Genomic DNA, 20,719 nt, shown 5'->3' with positions numbered 1-20,719 from the left:
CATAAATAATATTGAACAAATTTAAAGTCATAGACCACATTGCACATTGAGTCAAAACTCATGAACCATTTGTGCCATTGTCTCTTAGGTTTACAATCATCAAGGAGTATGGAGGGTGGCTTAAAAGGAAGAGATTGCGTGTTGCTTTGCCAGCGGTGATGGCAATGCACGAAGCAAAAGGGGCGACTCATGAGCATCGGTACCAATCCCGATTCTTAATATTTCCTCTTTTCTAGTCAAAAGATTAGCTTTACGAGGAGCATATGTGGATTGAAGCGTTCCAGTCTGTACTCAGTATAAATAACCAATTTTCATGACTCCATTGATCTTTGCATGGAACTTTAAGTCGCTTTTAGAACAGAGGGGGAAAGACAACTCAACGTTCACGGCAAAACAAAACAATGCACGCAAAATTCTCATGGACTAAACATAAGTATCTATTGCATCTGATCTCCGGATGAAACTCCGGAGACAGTCACTCATACATACATGTAATGTAAACTGAAACCCATATCTTCATGGGCTTTCTAGTTCAGCATAAGCTCATACAAAGCTCGACGTAATTGCCTTCCGACTGAAAGAATGGAAGTACAGTACAAGAACACGGGATTCCGATATAGTAGTAGTGTATTCCACGTGGATTATTTACCTCCAAACGATGGATTTTATGGGTGTGATCAGGTATATTGCCATCTTCAGTAAAAACCACAAGCAGCTAGTCAGGCATTCCAATGAGGCAGAAGAGAGATTCTAGTTATAGAATCCTTGCAACATAAGCACCCTTGCCAGTTTTAGCCGTTATCGCAGAAGTCTCTCTTTGGTTGTGGTTATTCTGCACAAGACAAGATGGAGAATCAGTTCACTCAGTTTATGAATCGAATTGATTCAGAAGCAAAATCATCAGAAACATGCATCTTCTTGGAACTGTCCTTCACGTTTTAAGAATAATGAGGCATCGTTTCAACAGTAATCGAGTAACTTTACAAATAGTCATAACTATAATCCACAATTAACCTCATTGTCTAAGAAAGAGTAACAAGAAAGCATTTGTTGCTACCCAGAGGAGAAAAAAATAGAAGATGTGCAGCCAAGATCAGATTCTTCAGTTTAAGGCCCTAAATCTCCCTAGTAATCACTACGTTCCCACCATAGCATCTCCAAGAAAAAGTACTTGATCAGAAAAACGATACAAGCAATCAAAAAGACATGGAAATCACATTGACCATTTAGTAGCCCGCATATTATGGACATATACTGATCTTATACTAACAGCAGCAGAGCCATAGTTTCCAGCATCACGCCAAAACAAAAATTTGCTTGATCTTTTATCAAGGTCCAGATGCCGGAAGATCTTGCTTCACAGGTAACTCATGCATCAAGTTCTCTTCCTTCTAAGTTCACAAACAAATAGCTAGCAGTCTTACATATTAAAACTTTAAGTTTAACAAAAATATGGAGTTATAACACCAGCAGATGATAATAAGGACAACAAGATCTTCCAGTCCATTTATTGTTTTATATAATTACACACTCGGGATGATACAAAATACAAAAGCCAAAGAATAAGCCAAAATAGAAAGCCCATTTAACAGCGTAACCTGTACGCATCAACCAGATCAGATTGCGACGTAAAATTTGCATACTCAACAGAATGTCAAAGAACAATGGACTAGTAGTAGGAATAAGAAAAAGGATAAGACAGTTGGCACATGAAGGGTATAACAATTACAATGCCTGCAAACACATGAATCCACTGAACTTACAATGAGTTTGACCTACCTACAGAAAAAAAAAGTTTTAATTAGTATTTCTTATACGCTCCTGGAGCACCAGAACAATGCTCCTGGAGCACCTAATGAAAATCATTAGATCGACCGTGTACTTCTTAGGTAGGATTCAGATTTCCCATTTGACACGGACGAGACACGAGTATTATTTCTTTGAAGGTAGAGAAATAATTGCTGAATTCGGACAGAAATCATCCAAATTCAAGCATCAATACATCTCAGTTTCTAAACTATTTGCCACGTCATGAAAACAGCGGTTTCACAGCTTAAAGCTTAAGTCATCACAAATCCATATCAATCAAAGCAAGCCCTCAATTCATCTGTCCAGAGAGGGCTCGATGACAAAAACAAAGACCTCATAAACTCATGACTTCCATCCAATCTCTAAAAGGATAAGTCAGCGACCAAACTCCCAGAATTTCCACAAAAAATGCCCAATTTCTCAGCACTAAAAGTTCTCCAAGCAAATGATGCTGGCGACGAAAGCATTATAAAAAAGGCCGAGGATGAATTACCACAGAATGAGAATGACCAGCGAGAGGGTGGGAGAAAGTGAAGGAGCGAAGGGACATCTTCGCGATCTCAGAAACGGCGACGTCGCGAACACCCGGCGCATCACTCGTCAAGAACTCATAACCAGCCTGAAAGGCGTCCCGCCAGAACTTGGGCAATCTACTGCTCTTGCTCTGCGTGTACACATCCCACATGTGCTTCACTACCTTCTCTCTCTCCTCCACTTCCTATCGAACCCAAACGAGAATAAAAAACATCAACTTCCACAACAACACCACACCCCCAGAAAACAAGAAAAGGAAGGTTAGAGAGAGAGAGAGAGAGTACCAAGATGTCGAGATCTTCGTAGGAAGGCGAATCCAGCAAGTCGGCGGAGAACCTGGCGAGGTTGCCGGCCGACCACTTGAGAGTGACGGAGCCGGTGAGCATCGACCAGAACGCGAGCAGCAGGATGGCCGCCAACACCCAGAACTTGTACGTGCTCTTGCCAAACAGCCTGCTCTCCCCGGCCCTCTCCCTCTTCGACCCGGTCGAGGCCGCGGCCGCGGCCGCCGTGGGCAACTGATGTCCGTCGGTGGCCATTGCAGGAGCAGAGGAGGATGATGGGTCGTTCTTGGTGAACCAGAAGAAGCTCAAGAAACAGACAGAGAGAGATTCTGAACACTGTTGAAGCTAAGGATGGTAGACTTGTCGGGTGGGTGGCCCTGTCAATTATTGGACAGAGAGATGGTCAAGATTTTGACAATGGTGTGCTTTTTCCTTTAGCGATCTTGAAACTTCGCCAAAAGTTCGTTAGTTTTGGATTTGTTCGTGCGAGGTTTTGCAAGAAATCATCATCAGGCGGTGTAGGCTTTCGTAGAAATTAAGGAGATGGTAACATCTCACGCGGTGCTCCGACACCTATGATGGTTCTTCCCAGTTCGAGGTAAAAGCTAAGGTTAGTGCCCACTGCCCAGTGGGGTTGATAGCTAAAAGACTAGTGTTGTGAAAAGGATTTTGTTAAAGGATCTTGGTAATGATAAGGATCTTTATATTAGATTAATTAATATTAGAGATAATAGTTTCTACGATATTCTGAAAAATTGAAGACGTGCGAATTTTAAGGAAGCGATTTACTTGAAATGTATAATTCTACGCTTCCAAAGCATGTATTATGAACACTCGATAAAGCGTTCTAGAAGTACTTTTTTGACATCTTCCTTTCATTGGCTACCGACTTGGAGAATGTCTGTCTCATGATCGGCGTATTTAAAATGACCATAGGTATAGTTAATAAGTGCCCCGAGAGCATGAGTTAATAATATCAACTATAAATTACTCATTAAGTAATCACTTAAAAAAAATTATAGTTTTCGGTTCTTTTTTTCTTTGCTTTCTCGTCATGTATGGTTGATACTTTGAAATCATATCGTTTCTTGTTAAATACTTCTAATAAGTGCATTTAAGGTATTCATCAGCACATCTCCTTACTTAAGCAAATCAATTAAGCACTTCTAAGGACGTTTGACCCTTTTTATGTAAGAATGGTCTTGTTAACATAAGCTCGGGATACTTGGTATCAGTTAAAACCGCTAAAAATACAAGTTACTCGTACCAGTACGCTTTTCAAAATTGAACAAAGAGCACATCTTGAAGGAAAAAAAATAATTCAAAATAAATTCATATTTTTCTAATCACAGTTACTATTTCCGACCAAAATAAAATCACAGTCGCTATAATTTTCCATTTTTGACCATGAAAGGACGCGGAGGGCGGCGGGTCCCGCTCGGAAGGCGACGCTGGAGTTTGACGTCGACTGAGGTTTGACAATTGAGATGTCGAGGAACGGGACTTTGGTCGCGTATCGGTGACCGTGGGGGTCTAATAAGACTTTCAATTTAATTAATTGATTAATCAAATAGTTAAACGTGGGGTGTTGAGCGTGATTATTATGTTCCAACGGCGAGTTTTCCCATTTACGCGTCCCGTCCCGTTCCAATCGGCGCTCCTCCACCTGATTCCTGAAGACGGTCGACGGTCGACGCGGCTTTTTGAAGGACGATCCCCCCCCACCCCACCTTCGCATTTCACGTATTTGCACCCGTTCCGCAAAAGAACGATACTGAGGTACTTCTTTTTACATAACTTTCTATTCGATCTACTATTCATTTTCTATGAAAAGAATTCGATCGAAATATGCCAAAAAAAAAAAATTGCTGTAGACGAACATAAAGTAGTGTATATAGGAGATAGCATGAGTGAGTTTAGGCTAAATAGCGTAAGGTCAAAACGGCACGGATCCTGATCCTTAAGGGGTGCTAAATAAATTACTATTTGAAGCGGGATTTTGGATATAGAGATTCCGCTAGCTTGTCAAAAGTGGCTGTGAGATTGATTTACAAACATTGATACACCAAGTGATTTCGATAAGCTTGGTAGATGAAGAAAGCGGCCTACCCAATGCAATATGCTCTATCCGTTAAATGGTTGTGTCAGGTAGGGTTTGAGTCATGTTGAGAATAGTCCAATTCAAATTAATTCATCTAACCCATTTTTATGTAATACATATCTAGTGACCCTTACTCAACTAGAGCCGACCCAATCCATATGGCTAAAATATCTCCATATATAATTCGTTTTATAAAACTCATATCCAAGCGAGAGCAAGAAATGAGTAAGCGCGAGAGTGAATAGAAAGTCATAAAAGCAAATTGGATCTAAATAAGTTATGAATCACTATTATTATTTCATGCTTTATTATTCGGAAACTATTTATGATCCAATTAGTGAATATAACTAATATATATAACAACTCAATCGATCAAACATAAGTTACAAAAAAAATCGGGTCTCATGACCCACGATTTGTCCTAAATTTCATTGAATGTCAGTTTCTCTACTGATCTCGTGCGGGGTGTCAATTTTATTTAATTTAATTTTCTATTTTTTTGGGTCTTTTGAGTTGAAATTGAAATAAAGCCCACGAAGCCGGTCTCATCTAGTCTCGTCTCTTGTGCGATGAAGTAAACGCACCTCCTTAGGCCGGCGGTGTTCTTTTCTTGCATCTTTATCGCTCCTCTGAGTTGGTGGGGCCACAAGGCATAAGCTAAGCTAAGCATAGCATGACCCAACTATACTCTAGTTATATAATAATGCAAAATTTGAAACTCTTCTAGAACCCTAAACTCTCTGTCGGCAACCCTCACTTCCCAAAAACAAAAAAAAACTCCTCCTTCATCCGCAGCTTTGCTCTGCATTTCTTTTCTATGCCTTGATCTGTTCTTTTCTCTCCCAATCTAATTTGGGAGTCTTTCTCGCATCGTTTGGCATTGACACCGCTGTTGTGAACTCAAGTGCATCTTGCCTCCAGCAAGAGGTCAAAACACATCTTCTGTCGCTGCTATTGATAAAAACTGTTTGCAACATTCGCCCAACAGAAACGCATGTTCCGTTATCGCAAGGCTCATTGTTGATTGTTAATGTCTTTTCCTTGCATTCCGCACCATCACCACCGCTTCTGAGGCCTCATGCGAAGGGGCATTACAATGCCCCTGGCTAATCAAAGATTCTTGCGAATCTATAGTCACTTGTACTCCCCCGACCAAGTGTGGCAACCCAGGCCAACTAATCTTACCACAACCTTCTATTTCATCAAGCAAGACACGTAGATCACTTCATGGCCATCTTCAGGAGAGTGGTGTCGACTCTCAACTAGTTTGTGCACAAGTGGCTAAGCCCACCTGTAGCGATCACTTTGAAATTAAGCCCCACGCCCTAGACTCCAAGCATGAATATCCCAACGCCGTTCCTGATGTATCTTCCCTTCTATATCCCTCACACTTCACCCCAATACTCAAAAGCCCCGATCTTAAGCTCAAATAGCTAGAAAAGAATTATTCATTCTTGCATCCTGTCTCTCCAACCCAAAAGACACATCATCTGCCACAAATTGTCAGAAATCATCTTTCAAGAAACCTCAAACTTCATCGTAAGAGACCTGAATTAACAAGTGGACTTCTGCGTAACTCCACACGCATGCAGGCAGGATGAGGAACATTCAAGGAGTAACATTCTTCTGCTCAGAAAGATGCATATCAAATCACGGACAAAATCATATGTCCAGACATAATTAAAGCAACTTCATCATTGCAAGAAGAAAAGACAATAAAATCACTCGCGTTCTGTCGTGTCTGATTAAATTCACTGTCATTTTTTCAGAAAAAAGCTTCCATGGAATTGTTTATGCATCGACATCATAAGATTCTGGAGCTCCAAATGAAAATTAGACTCAGGAACGGGCAACAAAGAAATGAGTAAATGCTGGAAGGATTCTTTGAAACTATAATCCAAAACCTCAGATATATTCCACAAGTGGAAGCTGCAGACAATCAACACGGCATCACTTCAGTCCGCCCGTCTGCTTTCTGTCATCCTCGGTACTACGTGAAAGTCCACATATTTACATGTGTTTTTCCATTTGACAACAATAAGCAGAGTGCAAAAACCTAGGTAAGGCCAAAAGACAAAGGCTTGGTATGCAAATTTCTATTAAAGAAATAGTTGAAATTATAAGACAATGAAAACAGATCTGCCTGATTAAAAAAAAATCTCATTTCCGGTCGTAAATTTCTCTACTAGTTTTTCGGTTGCTCTGAAAACTTGGACCAGATGGTAAAGATCAAAAAGCTTAAAGAAAGGATAAATTTTACCACCCGGCACGAGCAAAGCTAGTGAAACAGGCAGCAAATAGCAAAATTGAGAAAGGATAGGCATCAGACAATAAGCGGAAAAGTGAACCACATGAAATTTCAGAGTGTATGTAACTTTTTTATCCATCATTTGCCTTCCCCTCAATAAAATCAAGAAAAGAGAAAAATGTACATGAACACGAAGGGATGCAGAAGCACATTGCTCCTACATCACATCACCACTACACTGCTTTCGAATCAAATTAGCCAGGAGTATAACAGCTCCCTCTGCCCAAACTGAACAAAAAAAGCACGACATTGATGACCCAATACAGGTCTGAAAGATAGCATGGCACGACATAAAAATTTCACTCCACAACAACACTAATCGCACGAGAACGCACGAGGGACAGCAAGAAAGAGCGAACGCCGGCATCTCAGGTTTCGTCACGAGGCAGCATCAGACAATAAGCAGAGTAATATAGTCAGCACTGTGCATCAGTGTGTAGGATAAGATTCAAGAAAAATCATCACTTGCCACCACGAGAGAACAGCCCACAAAACCGGGGCGAGGCGAAAAACCCAAAAACAAGAAAGCGAATCTCGAAAACCCAAGAAGCTCACGGCACCAAATCTCGGCTGAAACAGCGATTTGAAAAGGAAAAGAAGGAAGCAGAAATCAAGATTGGACCCAGCGAATCCGTAAAAGGGGGAAAACGAGAGAGTGTCGGTCGGTCCATTTGACACCAAGGCAAAAGCCCCCCTCCCCCCCCAGAGAAAAGGAGAGAAAGCAAGCACGCGATGGGCTGGTAAGCCAAACCGTCTCTCGCTCTGCGCAGCTCCGTTTCATCGCCCCCTCCGCCATTCTTTCGGGGGGGGGGGGGGGGGGCCCGGAAACCGCCGCCGGAGGGGCGGGTCAACGGAGGCGGCTCTGCGTTCGGGACGGGACGGGACGAGACGAGAGCTATAATGGAGAGATTGACGTGGGGATGGGAGCTGGGGTTGCGAGAGAAAGGAGGTAATCGGAGAGAGACGCAGAGGATGGGCGTGGCGAGGAGGAACGGAACGGAGGCGGGGCGGCGCCGAACGCGAAGAGGTCGAAATGAGCAAGAAGAGATCGGTTTATTTATAGAGGAGGGGGGGGCTGGCATTAGGGTTTTTCCGAATCCAAGGGGTTCTGCGTTTCGGCGTTTGAGCTTTTGGGGGGAACAGAGGAAACATTGCGGTTTGAGCAGAAAAAGAGTAAAGAGGAAGGCCCAAAACCCGAGCCCGACCGAACCGTTTTTCATGTCGGGTCGGAAAAAATGGTCTCCACCCAAAATGTTCGAGGGCTCGAAGCGAGCCCCGCGCTCTGTATACATTAGAATGGGACAACATCATAGTTAGTTAGCAGGCTGAGGTCTCGTTCGTTATCGGAATTAACCGGACAAATCGCCTCCGCCAACTAAGAACGGCCATGCGCCACCACCCATAAAATCAAGAAAGAGCTCTTGATCTGTCAATCTTTACTATGTCTGGGACCTGGTAGGTTTCCCCGTACCAGAAAACTTTAATGCTTTCGAAATGTATCATCAGATATGTTATTTTTATTAACGAATTCGTGATTTTTTTTATTTATTAAGGATACGCTTTCATTTTGTTTTACGATAGTCATTCGTCTTAAAGAAAAGAGCGTTTCGAATATTTTCGATATAGAATAATCAAGTTAATTTCATGCGGTGGTTTTTGTGTTGGAAAACATTTTTAAACATAAGCTATCCATTTCAATTTGCAAATTATTAGGTTTACCATGTTTCGAGCATATTGAATTGTCTTTAATATGACAGAAATGGTAGGATCTTATCATTAACTACTAGCCTAAAAGAAGCCCGCCATCATCACACTGCATTATTTTAAAAAAAAAGGGTTCTTTGCGTTTCGCACCTCGCCTAACTATAGTACCCACAAATAATTGTTAACGTGAGACCCCATCTACTCCGGGACCCCTCGGGACATAACCTAGCGAGCCTAACGCTCCGTTCGTTTAGCGGAAAATATTCTCCCAGAAAATATTTTCCGGGTTTTCCGATATTCGGGAGGCGGAAAACGTTTTCCGTGGGAAAATATTTTCCTTCCCCCCTCACAAAATAGCCTAAATCTACGGAAAATGACTTCCGCTTCTTCAAAAGCGGAAATCATTTTCCGGAGCTTCTTCTTCTTCACTAAGGTCGCCGGCCGCCGCCGCCGCCCGCCCGCCGCCGGCACCGGTCGCCGGCGAAAAATATTTTCCGAAACTTTTTCATATTGGTCGCCGAACACCGGAAAATTATGTTCCAGGAAAACATTTTCCAGGAAAATGACTTCCGGGAAAATATTTTCCAAAAGGAGAATATTTTCCGCCAAACGAACGGAGCCTAAGAGTGAGGGGACGAGTGGGACAACGACGAATCCGACTATCTAATGAACACACGCAACGTGTCTTACCAATACTTGATGGTTATTGTTTATAGTCGACAGGCTTTTTTTTTATAAGAAACACATTCTTTTGGGTACATGTTTCATGTCATCCATTCCGACGAGCGTGATCACGGCAAGGCTTCCACTTGAAGTTCATCTTATTGGAAGGGTCAGTGGTAGTATCGCTATGCCAAAAGCTCAAAGGCCGTTGGCCCATATATGCGGACCATTGCCATTGATCATGACATATAACCACATGCCATGTCGCGATAAGATCACCACTCATCATCGACCAATGCCTGACATGTATTACTTCCATTTATAAATAAAGATACTATGGTTTAGATGAGTTTCTTCCCCAATTTTTCGTAGTCTTATACACACTTCCCTCTTGCTAACCTAAGCTCCGGGCCAATCAGGGTCAAGTACCTGTAGAGGTGGCCACGGGCCGGTTTTGGCCCGGAACCGGACCGGAACCGGCCCGGTCAAACCCGGGCCCGGCCCGTTGACCGGGCCCGCGGTTCGGAACCGGAACCGGCCCGTGGCATACGGTCCCGGTTCCGGTTCCAAAAAAATTGAACCGGCCCGGAACCGCCGGTTCCGGGCCGGTTCTGAAAAAAAAAAAAAAAAAAAAAAAAAAAAAAAGCTGCAGGTGCAGGCTACAGCACAGCCTGCAGTGCAGGCCATGCTGCAGCGCTGCAGCAGCCTGCAGGCCCGCAGGAGAACGGGCCAACGGCCCAACCAAAAAAAAAAAAAAAAAAGATTTATTTGCGCCAGGCCTCGTGCACGTGCAAGCCTGCCGCGCCGCAAAGACCTTGCGGCCGTGGCGTGCAGCCCGTTGGGGCAACGGCTACGCCCCAACGGGCATTTTTATAATAAAAAAAAAAAAAAAAAACATAACCGTTGCAATTTTGCAACGGTTATGTTTTATTTTTTTTAATTCTAAATTTTCTTCTATTTTTTTCCTATAAATTCTCTCAAATTCTCACAATACACACACAATTCTCTCAAATTCTCTCCAATTCTCTTCTCTCAAGTCTCAAATTTTCTCAATACTCGAAATTCTCTCAAATTCTCTGAAATTCTCTCAATTTTCTCAATCCACGCAATTCTTTCTTAATTCTCCCAATTAATCCGCTCAATTCTCTCAATCCATTCGAAAAATGGCAAGTGGAAGTCGAGTGCCAACTGGCAAAGGTAAGAATATCGCGACGGAATCCCATCATTCTTTTGATCCTCGTGAATATGCAGATTTTCAAGATGATGAAATCAACATTTTTCACGATGTGGAGCGCGTCCCGACGCAAGAAAGTTTTCATCCTCCCCGCTGAAATATCTACAACAAAGGAAGCGGAACGGGAATTTACATCCGACATTTGGAATCACTTCACGAAAATGGAAAGGTTTGATATCGGTCAAAAAAGGTATGATATAATTTGTAAATATTGTGGAAAAATATATAAATATACAGGTGGACAAGGATATGGAACATTTAAACGACATCTTATGAGCAAACATCCAACTGAAACGGGAATCGATATCGGGCAACAACAAATTTCTGGGTACGTCAATCCTAACACTTCCCCTTTATTTCGTTTTAATGAAAAAACTTATAAGGAAGAATTAGGCAAATTTATTTCCGTTGAGCATTTAGCATTTAATTTTGGAGAAAGATTTGGTTTTAATGAATTTGTACAAAAAGCATGTGCTCCACAAGCAAAACGTGTTTCTAGAAATATAACTAAACGAGTAATTAAAGATCTTTACAAAAATGGAAAAAATGATTTACAAAACTTTTTTATGCAATTTAATGGATGCGTGCATATAGGTAGTGATATTTGGAGTGATCATTGGCAAAATCATTCTTACATGGGCATAACATGTCATTGGATAGATGACGAGTGGACTATTCAAAAAAGAGTTATTGCATTTAGAGTTTTCGATGATCATCATACGGCAAATAATATTTATAGACTAATTAGGCAAGTTTTAGAAGAATATTATTTGCTTAACAAAATTTTTTCAATTGGTTTTGATAATGCCGCAGAGAAATACCGCTTCAATTGCCGAGTTAGAAAATATTTGTAAACCCGCTTTTGGTGGAAAATTTTTTCACATTAGATGTGCTTGTCATGTTTTAAATTTATGTGTACAAGATGGTTTGAAAACTCTTGATATTTTTCTTCAACCAATAAAAACGGCGATTCAATTTTTATGGAAACATCCCAAAAAAATGAAAGAATGGGGTAGATTTTGTAGAGATAATGGCAAAAAGCCAAAAAGATTTCCAAGAGATGTTCCAACTCGTTGGAATTCTACTTTCCACTTGCTTAGTGAATCTTTAGCATATAAAGATTTATTATGTGCATTCATTTCTAATAATATACCTGAGATTAATTTATACCCACAAGAGTGGCATATTTGCCAAAAAATTTTAGATCTTTTAAAGGTTTTTAATGATGCAACTTATACTTTGTCTGGTGTTTATTATCCTACTACACATTTATTTTTAGTAGAGTGTACTAATATTGTCGGAACTTTTGATGAATATGAAAATGATGTTGAATTACAACCTACTATAGTTGCAATGAAAATGAAATGGCTTCATTATTATAGTGAAATTCCCATGATTTATTTAGTTGCTTGTGTTTTTGATCCGCGTTGCAAATTGGATGGCTTAAATGATTTTTTGCGTGCGTATTATCAATGTTTACATTATGATGTGACAAATGTTACAACCATAGTACGTGAGGTTAAAAACGTAGTAATAGAATTATATAATGAATTTTATACTAAATATAATTTAAGTGATATTAGATCTTCTCAATCTACGGAGATACAAAATGACAGTACAGGTAAAATTAGTAGAGGGTACCAACTTTTATTACATAGACAAAAAAAACAAAAGGGAGTAATAGGAAATATTTCTGAATTAGAGAGTTATCTAACCATTTTATTTGAGTTTACTGAAGCCGAAGGTGGTACAGATTTTTTTATTTTGGATTGGTGGAAGAGGCACGCAAGCCAATACCCAATCCTTTCTCTTATTGCAAAACAGATTTTTTCAACCCCTTGTTCTACAGTTGCGGTCGAACAAGCATTCAGTGCCGGAGGTAATATTTTGAACGAACATCGTTCAAGATTATATCCAGAATCAGTGGAGATGCAAGCTTGTGTTGCTGATTGGACGAAGGCTCAATACCGGCAACAAGAGATAGATCGGAATAATGAATCCGAATTCTTTAACGACGGAGATACTACCGCTACCACTATCGGTACTGGAACCGGTAGTGACGATTGAGGGTAAAAGAACTATTGGAGTTGGCAAATATTTCGGGAACTCTTGTTTCTCATACCGGGTACGCCCACGTGAGCTTAGGGAAACCGAAATATAATCCGACGATATGTGACCTCTGGTCCCCTGCGCACGGAATGCTTAGGTTTTGGGATAATTTTAGGGTATATATATTGTACTCCTTTTTTTTTAAGATCGTTGTAACGAATTGTAATGTGCTTAATGATAATTTATTAAGTTGAAGCCCTCTCTTTCTCTCTTGTCTTTTTGTCCCCAAATTTGAATACAATTTACATTTTAATCACAATTTATATTGAATAATGTTCTATCACAAGAATAGTATTTTTTTAATTTTTTTTATTTTCATTTCTGTTTTTCCTTTTCTGTATTTCTTCTTTTTCTTTTCCTTTTCCTTTTCTGTTTTTCCTTTTTCTCTTTTGTCTTTTTTCCTTGTTTCTGTTTTTTAAAATTATAATTTATATTATAATTTTTTTTCTTCCTCCGCGCCGGCCTGCCGGCAGGCGGCCGCGGAGGTCGCCGGCTGCGGGCGAGGGGGCCCTCGCCGGCGTCCGGGCGAGGGCGGCCTCGCCCGGGCCGGGTGAGGCCGGCCTCGCCCGACGCCGGCGAGGCGAGGCTCGGCCTCGCCTCGCAACCGGGCGAGGCTCGACCTCGCCGGCGTGGGGCGAGGCCGGCCCTCGCCTGGGCTGGGCGAGGCCGGCCTCGCCCGACGCCGGCAAGGCTCGGCCTCGCCGCAACCGGGCGAGGCTCGACTCGCTGGCGTCGGGCGAGGCCGGCCGCTCGCCTCGGGCCGGGCGAGGCCGGCCTCGCCCGACGCCGGCAAGGCTCGGCCGCCCGCAACCGGGCGAGGCTCGACTCGCCGGCGTCGGGCGAGGCCGGCCTCGCCCGGCCCCAGCGAGGCCGCCTCGCCCGGCGCCGCGAGGGCCGCCTCGCCTAGAGGCCGGCGACCTCCGCTGCCGGCCGGCTATGGCCGGCCGTGGAGGAAGAAAAAAAAAGAAAAGGAAAAGGAAAAGAAAAAAAACAGAAAAAAATAGGAACCGGCCCGGAACCGGCCCTGAACCGTACGGTTCCGACCCGGAACCGGAACCGCCAGAGGCGGTTACGGTTCCGGTTCACGCTTGGCCACGAACCGGAACCGCCGGTTCCGAACCGGAACCGGTCGGTTCCGAACCGTGGCCACCTCTAAGTACCTGGACGCCCTCATTCATTTCTTGGGAGCTTTGACAAATTTCTCTACACTGGACTGTGCACCAACAACACCAACCATGCCAACATGTAATTCAAGGTCCTAGAAGAAGCTCACATACTCGGGGCACATGCTAATGACCGAATCCAATGTGCCTTTCAACATATTATGACACACATTAAGAATGACAAACTCATGAACAATCTAGTCAACAGCAACCAAATCTAATCCCTGTCAGAAAGGATCAAATCGAGCATAATCTAGCCGAATTCGGCTAAATATGCTCAAAGGTTGTGATATCCAAATTCACAGCTAAATAGTGGCACCATGGCGATTGCAAAGGATGGAGAGCGCAATCCCAAATTACAGCGAATAGACACTGCAAAATCGGCGCTCTTAGAATCTACAACCTTCAACTTTATTAGTCCCAGCAACGACTGACCTTATTAGATGTAAAGTTACGGTAGATGTCACTTCACCGGGAATCATAACTTAGAAGCAATGAAAGCAACGAGAGGATATCAAAACTCCACTAGTCGTCAAAGTGCATCCATCATTCCTCCAAAACACCATATAGCATAATCTATCCTTGCACAATCTCGTTTAATTGAATAGACAGATGGGGGGAAAACAGTTCAAACAGGGAGCATTCCCATGTGAGCAGTTCAAACAAAAATCAGGGTATGTACAGTTTGGACAAGCTCGATGAGCATTTGCGCAAGCACTAAAGTAACTAATGTCTACCTAGGTAGTGGAGAGAGAGAAGTCTATTTAGACAGTTAAAATCATGAAGGCTACTGAAAGTTCAGTAGTATCTGTTGGAATATTTATGTATTAACTCATGCCTTTATCGAACGTTTCAAGCTGGCAGTGGTCTTACAAAATTTCGTAATGTATAGCAATAAGAGGTCGTGAGTGCAAATCTTTTCGCACCCTTTATTTAAATCCCTAAAAAACTTTTAAAACAGCTGATTGATTCATAATCTTCCGTCCGCAACAGCTCTGGCCCAGTTGGGAAAGCTATAGATAATGAGTAGAGTGTGCGGGAATCATCCTTTATTTGGCCGTAACAAGTAAGTTTCAACAACAACAACAATAGTATAACCATTTTGCGATATTTTCAAGCTGTAATAGAAGTCATTTACCAGAGCATAGCAAAGCCCTAATTGCTAGTTTCAGAGTAATCGTACGACACTAGGTATAAAACCAGAGGCAACGTTCGAGTGAAGACGGTGCAAGGGGATGGTCCCACTCCAGCGACTCCCATGATCGCCGATTGTCTATCTTAATCTCTCGAAGAGAAGGCGGAGGAGATGGGAGGCCATTCTCGAGCAGGGGCAGCTGTAGAGGAATGCTCTTGAGGCGAGGACATCCCTTCACACCAATCCATTGGAGGGAATTGAATCTCATGGTCCCATCGCATACGCTCCTCAGTTCCGGAAGATTTGTAAGAGTCAGATGAGTCAACTTTAGGAAGGAGGAGGAGGAGGAGTGCGGGATGATGGCCCCATTGCCTATTATCACCTCTATGCCCTCGCAGGACTCGACGCAAATGCTTTGGAGGAAACGGAGACAGGGCAACACATCAGACGTCAGCAGCTCCCTCTTCATGTTATTGCACCCTTTGATAGAAAGACCTTGGAGAAAAGAAGTGGCACCGCGTGGTAAGGGCCCTGCTATTATCTCCTCTAGTTTCGCACAATTGAATATGTATATCCTACGCAGATCTTGAAGGCGAGTCGTCAGCCACTGCCATTCCACGACTCTCGTCATTTTTGGACACTCGTACACAAAAATCTGTTGGAGCTTCGGTGCCGCTATATTAATCCCCTCTAGTTCCTCTGAGCCCTTGATTGTAAACCACAGTAGACATGGAAGCCACTGTCCCACCTCCAAGAGATGCCTCAGTTTGGAACACCCAGTGATATGCAGATTCCACAAGCGTGGGAAGTGGACAGCACCCAGCTCCTCCAACATCTCCCATTCCTCTATCTGCAACTCCTCCAGATTTTCAAGTGGGCCTATGTCGCACAAACTTGTCACCCCACCTCACCAACTTACTTTCAGCTCTTGCACATTCGTCGGAAGTAGAGGGCAACTATCTCCACCAATTTCTCCATCTACCCTTGTCGAGATACCGTCGCAACTTCCAATGATTATACACCTCTCGTAATCACCCATAAAGAAGTCCTCCTCCATTGATACATTCAACACCAGTTGGTACTTTCGAGAGCTGTTTTGCTCGAGAAACCTTGCACATGCATTGAATGTTTCCACATCTGGAACACAGCAATAGAGTGCTTCCACCTTGTTTAAATATGTCTCTTCCCCAGCCCTCACCTCTTGAATCACTAGATATTGCAAGTTCACCAGCTTCCCCAACACACCTACCGGTAACGTCTTGATCTGCGTGCCATCTAGGTCGAGGTACCTCAGCTTTACCAACATCTCCATCCCTTCTGGCACTTCTTCAAGATCTGCACACCCATTTAGGTCCAACTTTCTTAAGGATCCTAGTTTTCCTACCCAAGGTATCTGATATAATGCCGAACACCCTCGGAGTAACAGTGCTTCCAAGCTCTCCAAGTGCGAGATGGAGTCCGGTATTTCCGTGATTCCAGTATTGCTGAGATCTAGAACCTTCAACCCATTTAGATGCCTGAAAAAAGATTCATGGATAACTCTCAACATGTCATTGTCATTCAACGATAGCCTTGTAAGTTTAGGACATTTTGGCGATATGCCATATGGGATTTCTTTTATACAGTTGCCTTGTAAAAAGACTCTCTCTAAATGATCGGTCCAGGATTCTTCCTCTGGAATTTCTTTCAAGCCCATACAAGCCTTGACCATGTGAGTTGTGCTCGTCACGAGTTGCAATGTCATGTCCCTTATCATGGGGTGTACATCTTCTTCTTCTAGATCATCCCATAGGCTAGCCTTTCTTAATTTTTCCAATATGGTGTTACCTTGATCGTGCAGTTCTTGCCGGGTGGCAATTCCACCTAACAAACCCTCATCTATGAAAGACTCTATCAGGTCCTCTAAATCAGTTTTAGAAGGGTCTATTCCAAAACAAAGTACAAAATGCAAGAAACATTGTTGCACTTGAGGATCACCCAAGTTCATGTAACTGAGTTTCAGTCTCTTGAACACGTCAAGTTCCATCCTCGAGTCTTCTAACTTTCGCAACATGCCTTTCCATTCGTGCACTTTCTCTACTCCCCTCATGCGAGTCGCAATCTCAATGATCCCAAGTGGCAAACCCTCGCACTTATCCACAATGGACCTTGCAATTTCTTCAACTTCTGAAGGGAGTTCTCTCCCAAAGCAAAGTTTCTCTAAAAATAAGCTCCAAATATCAGGTGGCCGACGTACAAGTTCTATTTTAATTTGCTTTTGACAGAGCATCTTACTACATACATCTAGCGATCGAGTTGTTAGTACCAACTTAAGGTCACCCTTTTCAAGGGGAATCCCAACATCCTTAACTTCGAAGTGCATCCACAAGTCATCTAATATTAAGATAGATCTCTTCTTCTTCAGATGTCTATCCAATAAGCATGCCCGTCTCTTCACATCCTTATCCTTTGAGATATTATGTAGTCCAACTGCATTGGCAATCTCATCTTGTAGTTCATACACGCTAAACTTTTGAGGTACAGTGACCCAGAATACATCATTGAAGGCAGGATTCTCAAGGAGTATTCTATTGTGGATATGCATCAAAATGGCTGTCTTGCCAACTCCCCCCATTCCATAAACGCCAATAATGAAAATCTCATCCTCCATCAAATACTCACAAATCTTTCTGATTTTATTCTCACTTTCATGGCCTACTAGCTTTGTTGTAACCAAGGGTGAACTTTTCCTACACTCTGCAGCAAGTGTCGTCAACCCTTTTTGGAAGCTACCATGGCCTAGAATTTCTTCAACTTCTTTGCTCAAGTCATCCACTCGCTCTACTTGCTGCTGCGAAAGAGATCTACCTTCTCGGAATGCTTGCACCATACTCCAGTACTCTCCTTTCATCCTTTTCGCTTTCCTACACCATGTCTCCAACTCATCCATGTCTGCTTCCCGACTGCTTAGCTCTTCCAGCTTGCTTTTCAGAGATTGCATATTCTCATCGACAAGCCCACTAGTACCTGGTTGACTATCCACGAGAGCATCATCTGTCCTAGCATCTAACACCAAGGGTGTAATAAGCAATTATGTTGAAATAAAGGATTAAGGGGGTAAATACGGGATCAGGGATTGAGGTAGGGGCTGTTTGTACAAGCGCTTGCTAAAGTGAGCATGAAGAATAAATTACAAGGTAAAGCTCGCACGCGAGCGTGTCACGTGGTTCAATCTTGGGCGAACTTTATTAGACGCCTTTATAGATATTGATAGAAGTGTGAATATTTGCCAAAACCCAATAAAATTGTCCAATTAGATATTTTGAAAGTTTCTGGAGTTAGCAACACATAATTTCCTGCTGCATCTAAGATTTTCTTTTCTTTAAAAAAAAGTAAACAAGTACATGAATTTTGGAACTACTTTTGGTTATTCGTAAGGCAAACATAGATGAAATATGAAACAATGTTCACAATTTTGGTACGTGAGATTGAAATTAACTGATGCTTTTATGTGTGTACCGATACAATTATCCATCTCCAAAGTCAGCCCACTAGCAAAAAAAGTTCACTAATCAAGGAAACTCATTTACAAGCAGCAATTTGTGCGAGTTTATTGTTTGCCTCAATCTTTGCATTTGATAGATTGCATTTGGAATGAGTTGACGAGTTATTATACTCTGAGTTAAAGCATCCACCCATATATACATGTATGTATGTATGTCGAGTTAAAGCTTCGATTGATTTCTGCAGAACGCAAATAAGAAGTGTTTAGGTAGAAACTCTAGCTCCTGTGTTTCACTGTTTTAAAAGTGAATGCTCTTTTATGTGGGTGATATGTGGGGATAGAGAGAGCCATGGCTTCTCAAGATGTGAACGTCAGTCTTAAAAGCGTTTGTATGTTCATTTTGAAAGAACTATTATGTATCATACTCTTAAAACTCCTCTCTTCCTATTAATTCCTGTCTATTTTGTGTTTTCTATTACTATTAGAAATCCAAGTGTCCTGCCTATATCCCTATTCTTAGTAAAAACGATTAGAAGACAAATTAGGCGTCCTGCATGAGCTTTAATATGTGGTGAATTTGGGGATGTGCATACCTTGTGGAACCTCTGTATTGGGTTCTCCCTCTTCTGCATTCAGCGGGTGCGACATGTTAGTCAAAGCTTCAGGTGCAAGGTCTCGGCGGCTGCTGGGATGACTCAAATTCCGCGGCTGAATGTAAAATTCACCGGCATGAGTTTGAGGGGGTTGTGGCCAGAATGAAGTGTCCCTCTGTGGGATCATGTTTTGAGCAGGGAGAGACTGGTGGAGCAAATTCGTCTCAGGCAATGGAAGAAAGTCCGACGAAGTTGCACCTACAGTGCTGATGACATCAGAGCCCAGGTACGGCATGGCGGCGAATGAAGTCTCTCTCCAAGTACCTTCTTTGCTCGCAGTCACGGGCCGATGCGGACCCTGCGTAAGGTTGGCTGACCCTTCAACATGGCCTCGCGATTCCTCCTTTCTTTTGCCCTTCAGCGCTTCTAGCGCTTCTGATCTCACTCGGCCATCGACGACCTTGCAGCCATGAATCCCGTATCCAGGAAGTCCAGCAAGGTGGGCCTTGATCCTAGTCGCGCCTCCGGCGTACTCGGTCTGGCAGAAGTTACACTTCCACTTGTTATTAGGCAGGACCTCAACGAGCTCCCACGATGGATCCGTCGCTCTTGGCATTTCCCCTGTATCCCACAGAACTAAACGGACATGTTTCAAGCGATTGGGCACCAACAAGGAAGAAGACCTTGGAAACTTTCGTCTTTTGAAAACAGGGGAACCGGTTTTCAAATTTTGGACTGGGTCCAAAGTCTTCTGTCACTTCCGGACCGACGCTCCTTTTGGAAAAGGCTCCACCACCGGACTAGTCGTTACACAAACGATCTCATTCGATGGCTCATACGTTGAATAAAAGTTTTGGAAAAGAATTTCTCAGTTGATTTTGCGGAAGGATGAACATGACTTGGGGGAAAAGAACGGATTCTACCCGGGTAAAGATGGGCGCACAGCAAGATGTCGTACCAGTAGTACTCGACGGTTATTGTTTATAATCGATGGGCTTTTATAAGGAAACACGTTCCTTTGATCCATCCCAGACCGGAGATCCCGACAAGGCCTCCACTGACAATTCATCTTATTGGAGGGGTTAAGGTTGAATCACTATGTGAATAGCTCAACAACCGGTGGCCCATAAAGGCCATTTGACACCATTTAACATTTATCGCGACATGCAACCACTTGTCATGACTAGATCACCACTCGTCGACCAACACCCGATATGGAACTTCCATTTATAAATAAAGATTCGGTGATTTAGGTAAGTTTCTTCCCTGATTTTTTCCAAACTCTCGTGCATACGCTTTCCTCTTGCTTGCTAACTTAAGCATAGCGGGGCCGATCCGGATCAAGTACCTGGACGCCCTAAACCAGTTTTATTGGTGTGAATCCATCACGAGACGGGAGCTTCAACAAATTTCTCAAGACTAGATCGTGCATCATCAACACCAACCATGCCAATATGGGATTCAAGGTCCAAGAAGAAGCCCGCATACTTTCAACATATTATGGCGCACATTACGTATGGCAAACTCACGAACAATCTAGTCAACAGCAACTAAATCTAATCCCTATTAGATGGGACCGAATTGAGCCTAATCTAGCT

The 20,719-nt window shown here is 42.8% G+C and overlaps 1 protein-coding gene, 2 non-coding genes and 1 pseudogene across 3 annotated transcripts; all 4 read right to left on the bottom strand.

The window, feature by feature from the left end:
- Positions 1-412: 412 nt before the first annotated feature.
- Positions 413-2,979, bottom strand: LOC115670048 (uncharacterized). Its single transcript, XM_030591242.2, has 3 exons — positions 2,628-2,979; positions 2,303-2,527; positions 413-832 (listed from the first exon to the last, which is right to left on the bottom strand). The coding sequence occupies exons 1-3, from the start codon at positions 2,880-2,882 to the stop codon at positions 755-757; spliced, it is 558 nt and encodes a 185-aa protein (XP_030447102.1). The 5' UTR covers positions 2,883-2,979; the 3' UTR covers positions 413-754.
- A 4,065-nt stretch (positions 2,980-7,044) lies between these two features.
- On the bottom strand, positions 7,045-7,126 carry LOC115670111 (small nucleolar RNA R16). The gene has a single exon (XR_004004473.1). It is a non-coding gene; the product is annotated as a small nucleolar RNA R16 (small nucleolar RNA).
- Positions 7,127-7,420: 294 nt separating this feature from the next.
- Positions 7,421-7,509, bottom strand: LOC115670112 (small nucleolar RNA R16). Its single transcript, XR_004004474.1, has one exon. It is a non-coding gene; the product is annotated as a small nucleolar RNA R16 (small nucleolar RNA).
- A 7,585-nt stretch (positions 7,510-15,094) lies between these two features.
- On the bottom strand, positions 15,095-19,942 carry LOC115670044 (probable disease resistance protein At4g27220; annotated as a pseudogene).
- Between the last annotated feature and the right edge of the window lie 777 nt (positions 19,943-20,719).

Source organism: Syzygium oleosum, unplaced genomic scaffold, assembly GCF_021117445.2.
Source record: "Syzygium oleosum isolate NSW1041296 unplaced genomic scaffold, Sole_v2.1 Sole_v2.22, whole genome shotgun sequence".
Classification (NCBI taxonomy): Eukaryota; Viridiplantae; Streptophyta; class Magnoliopsida; order Myrtales; family Myrtaceae; genus Syzygium; species Syzygium oleosum.
This window is presented reverse-complemented; position numbering and strand designations above follow the sequence as displayed.

What these genes read in the sequence shown, in the direction of transcription:
- LOC115670048 (XM_030591242.2), bottom strand. Translation starts at nt 2,882, where the DNA reads ATGGCCACCGACGGACATCAGTTGCCCACGGCGGCCGCGGCCGCGGCC. An exon ending in ACGAAGATCTCGACATCTTG is followed by an intron (nt 2,528 to 2,627) that starts GTACTCTCTCTC and finishes TGGGTTCGATAG; the next exon opens with GAAGTGGAGGAGAGAGAGAA. An exon ending in CTGGTCATTCTCATTCTGTG is followed by an intron (nt 833 to 2,302) that starts GTAATTCATCCT and finishes TGTCTTGTGCAG; the next exon opens with AATAACCACAACCAAAGAGA.